The sequence below is a fragment of the Zerene cesonia genome, chromosome 3 (assembly GCF_012273895.1).
Source record: "Zerene cesonia ecotype Mississippi chromosome 3, Zerene_cesonia_1.1, whole genome shotgun sequence".
Taxonomy (NCBI): Eukaryota; Metazoa; Arthropoda; class Insecta; order Lepidoptera; family Pieridae; genus Zerene; species Zerene cesonia.
Window position 1 is genome coordinate 4400370 of NC_052104.1, and position 5330 is coordinate 4405699.

The 5330-nt window shown below is 33.7% G+C and overlaps 1 protein-coding gene across 1 annotated transcript; it reads left to right on the forward strand.

Moving 5' to 3' along the window:
* The first annotated feature begins 798 nt into the window (after nucleotides 1–798).
* On the forward strand, nucleotides 799–3385 carry LOC119837914 (odorant receptor 46a-like). Its single transcript, XM_038363707.1, has 9 exons — nucleotides 799–981; nucleotides 1072–1201; nucleotides 1323–1527; nucleotides 1665–1787; nucleotides 1962–2084; nucleotides 2151–2250; nucleotides 2336–2440; nucleotides 2819–2974; nucleotides 3332–3385. Exons 1-9 carry the CDS (start codon nucleotides 799–801, stop codon nucleotides 3383–3385), a joined length of 1179 nt encoding a protein of 392 aa, XP_038219635.1.
* The last annotated feature ends 1945 nt before the right edge of the window (nucleotides 3386–5330 follow it).

Here is a 5330-nt window from a genome sequence, read left to right on the forward strand (position 1 = left end):
GTACACTAGCTGGAAAACGTGATGTACGGTAGGTTGGTAATTGTAATTCAATAAATTGTTTCATGTAGCATTTGTTACTTTTATATGGTTACAAAGAAAGAGCATATCTCATGTTCTTCTCGTATAGATCGAACGCGTTGTGCTGGTTAAAATTCGAACTGGTTTCAATGTTATAGTGCTGAGTTGGCACTAGGGTGGGCAGTATTAGCGATATGCCATTTAATAAAACTATTTATTATCTGTATAAAATCATTATGTGTATAAGTAATCTGTGCCTCGACACATAAGAGCGCACATATTATGACAGTACAATATATAACTATTTCTAAAGATTAATAAAACTTATTGAATTCCCTATTTTTATATTTGATTGACTAACCTTCTTTATTCAGAAATCATCGAATTCTTTGTCTAAATTTTGATCGGAATGCCGATAAGACGTATTTGTAACGTAAGAATGATGGCAAACCTTTCGCAATTTACATATTTACGTATAATTACTCTAATCAGCAAAATAAACAACTGCAAATAATTAGCAAAATTACGTACTCCACTTCTCAACCCATATAAAATTCACAATTAAATGCTGTTTAATTACTGCGCCTTGCCTTATGACTGACAACAAAATTGTTATTTAAAATTGAGTTGAGTCTCATAGGCACATAATAAAACCACGGAAAAGATAGTTAAGACCTTTAGTTGGCGTTGAATAAGCGAAATTTAATTTCCCCTCGCTATTGTATCGGCGGTTTCGCATTCTTGTAAAACTTTCGGCGTTTGGGAAATTGCTTTTAGACAATGGAAATGAAATTATCATACCACAGTGTTGCGCCACACTTCTTAAATTTGCGCGTGGCTGGCTATTATCAAATCGATATTCAATCTTCGAAAATGAAAAGACTTATTCACAGAATTTACATGGGTTTCGTTTTATCTCTTATGATTATTTATACCACACAGCAAGCTTTAAAAGTATACCAAGTAGGTATACAGAAGCGAAGACATGTTATTTTAAGTCAAGATAAATGTAGGACTTCGAGGGTCTCCTATACATTGTTAATAATGTTGTAGGTGCGGGAGAATTTGGGCCAAGTAATGGGAACGATGTTTTTATTTTTAACACATACAGATGCAATTTATAAACAAATCCTCTTGTGGCTTCAGCAGGACGAAATTGAGAATCTTATTTCTATAATGAAAGGTAGTATACTAGTATGACTATTTTAACATTTGAGAATTAAAAACACGTTCCAAAAAAGTTAAATATTTCGCTAAATGACAACATAATTTGAACACCTCTCGATGTTTCTTTGTTTAACCAGGACCTCGTTTTAATCAACGCAAGAAAGAACATGAACGATTTCTTCTCGATACGGCTCGATATGCAAAACTTCTGCTGTATTGCGACAATGGTTTAGCAATATCCACCTGTTTTCTTTGGTTTGTGTATCCAATATACTTGCACTTAAAAGGGCACCATATTGAATTTGCCATATGGCTTCCTTATAATGAAAATAAGGATCCTAAGTAAGTTAATGTTTCGGCTAATAAAGATTGTTGATTGTATTGAATCGTTTTATGGAGTTTATAAAAATTGCTTATTTTATTAAAATCTTACCCTTAGGAACTTATACTTCACATTTAACGTCTGTGTAAATTTCTAGTTTTTATGTCACGTCTTTATATGTTTGGATAACAACAACTTGGCTTGCATTTAGCAATACAACTATGGATGTGACGATATCGACTTTACTCTCTCAATCTAAAGCACAGCTGTCTATATTATGGTGGGTATAATTTTATTTCCAATCTATAAATTAATCAGCACCTACAATAGAAATAAGAAAAAAAATATTGGAGAAGCAGTGCTAATGACGAATTGCAGGAATTCATCGACATTTTCTCTAATAAATTAAAAAGTACCGTTGAATCTTCGAATGTTTTTTTTTTTTGACTTGCAGCTATAATCTCTCCACTATTGTAGAGCTAAGTAAAGAAGAAAGTTCTCGCATAAATGAATCACTCAGCACAACTCTACAAAGGCGCTTTAAAGATATTTTACTACATCACATGGAAATCGTAAAGTACTGAAAATAAATTATGAGGTTTTCCTTGCATTAACAAATTAATTATTCATATATATTTTACAGGTTTACAAAATGTATTGAAAATATCTTCGGAAATGTGTTGGCTTATCAATTTCTTATCGGGGGTTGGATTATTTGTGCGTCAGTCTATAGATTAGTTGACGTACGTTTATTTATGTTACGTACAAATATTAAAATCATAAAAACCAATGTTTTGGGTACGTACCTAATACTTTATTTGCTTACAGATTGATGTCGGTTCTTTGCAATTCTTTTCCATGCTGACATATATAGCGTGTATTTTGTTTGAAATGTTCATTTGTTGTTATTATGGGAGCGAGGTTACTTATGAGGTAAGCCGCTTAGTTTCAAAGGCACAATATAATGGATGGTAACTGCAATAAACATTAACAACGTAACGAATTTATTGCCAACCTAAAATAGCTTTTGAATTTGGGATTGTATGAGGAAATAGGAAATGTTAAAGATTGTGGGGATCTTAAGCTTCTCATTCATTAGTACAAATTGAACCTACTGCAAGTGCCCGCTTTTTTCCAAACCGGAAGAATCAACCAATTTGAAAGAAAGATATCGGACATCCACTGTTTTAAATATGCCTACTTAGCTACTTCATTTCTACTATTTTTTTACTGATTAAACCTACTTATAAATAAATATTCGCAGATAACTAACATATTCTAGTCAGAAAATAAACCCCTTTATTTCTTTAGAGCATTAAGCTAACAGATGCGGCATATAGTATGGACTGGGTGGATATGCCGGTAGAAATCCGAAAAAATTTAATTATTTTTATGGAAGGAATTAAACGACCGATACGCACTATGGCAGGACATATCATACCTCTTTCTAATGACACTTTCATTTCTGTAAGTACAATTATTTAAATCACATAGTTAAAGCACTGGAAGAATAAATATTAATTTCATTAAAAAATAATCAGAATTCACAGAAAGTAAGATACGTTGTAATGTTATGGTAAAAATCAATCAATCCCAGAAGCAATCCCAGAAAATTTCACAAAGAATTATCCGTAGCAAATTGAATTGTCTGCAACTCTGTTTCTATTAATTTTTTTTTTTCTATAAAATCATATATTATCCCCCTTACACCTTATATTAAAGCTTCATCCATGAATTAAAAACATCTGAGAAACGCAACCCACAATGTAAATTTTCGGAGGACTATAGGATATTCAAATCGTTGAATTAATTCTCTGTTTACAGGTTGTGAAGAGCTCCTACAGTTTTTATGCTCTCTTGAAAAGCACTAGTGAATAGTTTTCTGCTTGATTGAAATTAATATCGGTACTGCGCTAGAAACAGACATAATATATGTTCAATGATAAATTTTTAGTACATTAGCTTGATCTCTTGGATTTAATCACTCTGCCAACCCTCACTGTGTGCAAAAAACACTTCTATACATTACTGTATATGGAAATATCAAAGCAAAAAAAATAATATTCATTGTTTTTTTTTTATTCACTTTTATTTTTAATCAAAATATTAAAATAGTTCATCATTACTTTGCTTGTCTTCTTTTATTTCTACATCATGTTTCTATATGATGAGCCCATATTCACAGCCATCTCAGCCCACTGCTGAGTCACAGGCAGTAACTACTTTTTTATCACACGGTTGTATTAAAAACGACCACAAAAAATACTAAACACTAACAATTAATAAAAAAATGTGACATGTAAATTTTATCTAATATTAGTCTCTCACCACTTTGTTAATATCTAATCCGGCGACTTTTTCGTGATTGAAACAGACAGTAAAAAATTAAACCATCCATTGTTATGGGATCTCCAAAACATCTATATAGCACAGGTAGCTCCTTATTATTATTTTTTTTTTTATGTCACCGTCGGGAATGGAGCTGGTGGGTCGCCTGATGATAAGCGCTACCACTGCCTATGAACATTTGATGAGGTGTAAGGTCGTTTGCAGACCTTACGGCTCTACAAATGGATTGCCGACTTCAAATCGGAAAGGGATTAGGAAAGCATTGATGAGAGGTATAAAGGAAAGGAATTGGAAGGGTAAGGAAAAGGATCCTCCGGCCCCCGCACTCAAACGAAACACAGCAGTAGGTATGCTATTTCAGGCCGGTCCTCTGTGGATGTTTGGTACTTCCCCGTTGCGAGCTGGCCCATTTCGTGCCGAAGCGTGCTCGACTACCACAATATATCAACATCCTATAGCGTAACATAAAACGCACAGTTAATTGTATTCTAAGCTCCCCTATCAATAAACTATAGCGCAAATTGGTTTTCGGTAACTGTAATCGGATGATACGCTTCAAAATTGTTCAGTATCTATCTCAGAAATTTGAGGTTTCCGCCATCAAACCACTTCAAAGCGCTATCATTACTTTAATATTTATCTACGTAAGCTGGTGGCTTTAAATGAAATTGGCAAATATTATTTCTACGATTTTATGAGAACTCTTTTATGTATAAAAATGATTAATGGCTAATAGAATAGCTTCCACATTCTTATAAACAATTTTATTTCTATACATGTTTTATTTTTCATATTTTTCAGTAAACTCGAAAAATTATTATCAACAGGCAAGTTATTTTCATTCAGACTGAAATCAATATGACTCCATATTTTCATTATTTTCTAAGCCAGTTTCCAATAAAGAATCTTTTTAATTGAAATAATTAATTGTTTAAGTGAGTATAACCTGAGCATAAATAATGTAAGTTTTATTGAAAGTGATAATATCCATTTTATACTTGTGATATACAAAAATATCTGTTTAAATTCTTATTAGAAACGAAAGACTGAGTATGTGCGTGTCTTTTTTTTAGGTCATAGTCGGCAATGGAACTGGTGGGTTGCCTGATAGTAAGCGCTACCACCGCTCATGAACATTTGCAGAGGCATAAGGTCAATTGCAGTCCTTACGCCTTAAGGAATTAAGATGGAATTGATGAGAGGAATAAAGGAGGGGACTGGGAAGGGTTAAGAAAAGGATATATAGCCCTCCGGCTCCCCCATGCATCGCACAAAACACAATAGCGTGCTATTATTTCACGCCGCTTTGCGGGGGTTGTGGTAATTCCCCGGTGCGAGCTGGCTCGATTCGTGCCGAAGCGTGCTCGACTCCCACGTTAAAAACGTCTTGTAATGTAATTAGTGTTGCCCAAATGCAAGAACAAGACGAGACTTAGCCAGTCTTGGTCTTGGTCTTGCGCCAATACACCTGATC

Coding starts and splice junctions, on each gene's coding strand:
- LOC119837914 (XM_038363707.1), top strand. CDS start 799: ATGGAAATGAAATTATCATACCACAGTGTTGCGCCACACTTCTTAAAT. Junction 2,251..2,335: donor CAGTCTATAGATTAGTTGAC/GTACGTTTATTT, acceptor ATTTGCTTACAG/ATTGATGTCGGTTCTTTGCA. Junction 2,975..3,331: donor CTAATGACACTTTCATTTCT/GTAAGTACAATT, acceptor CTCTGTTTACAG/GTTGTGAAGAGCTCCTACAG.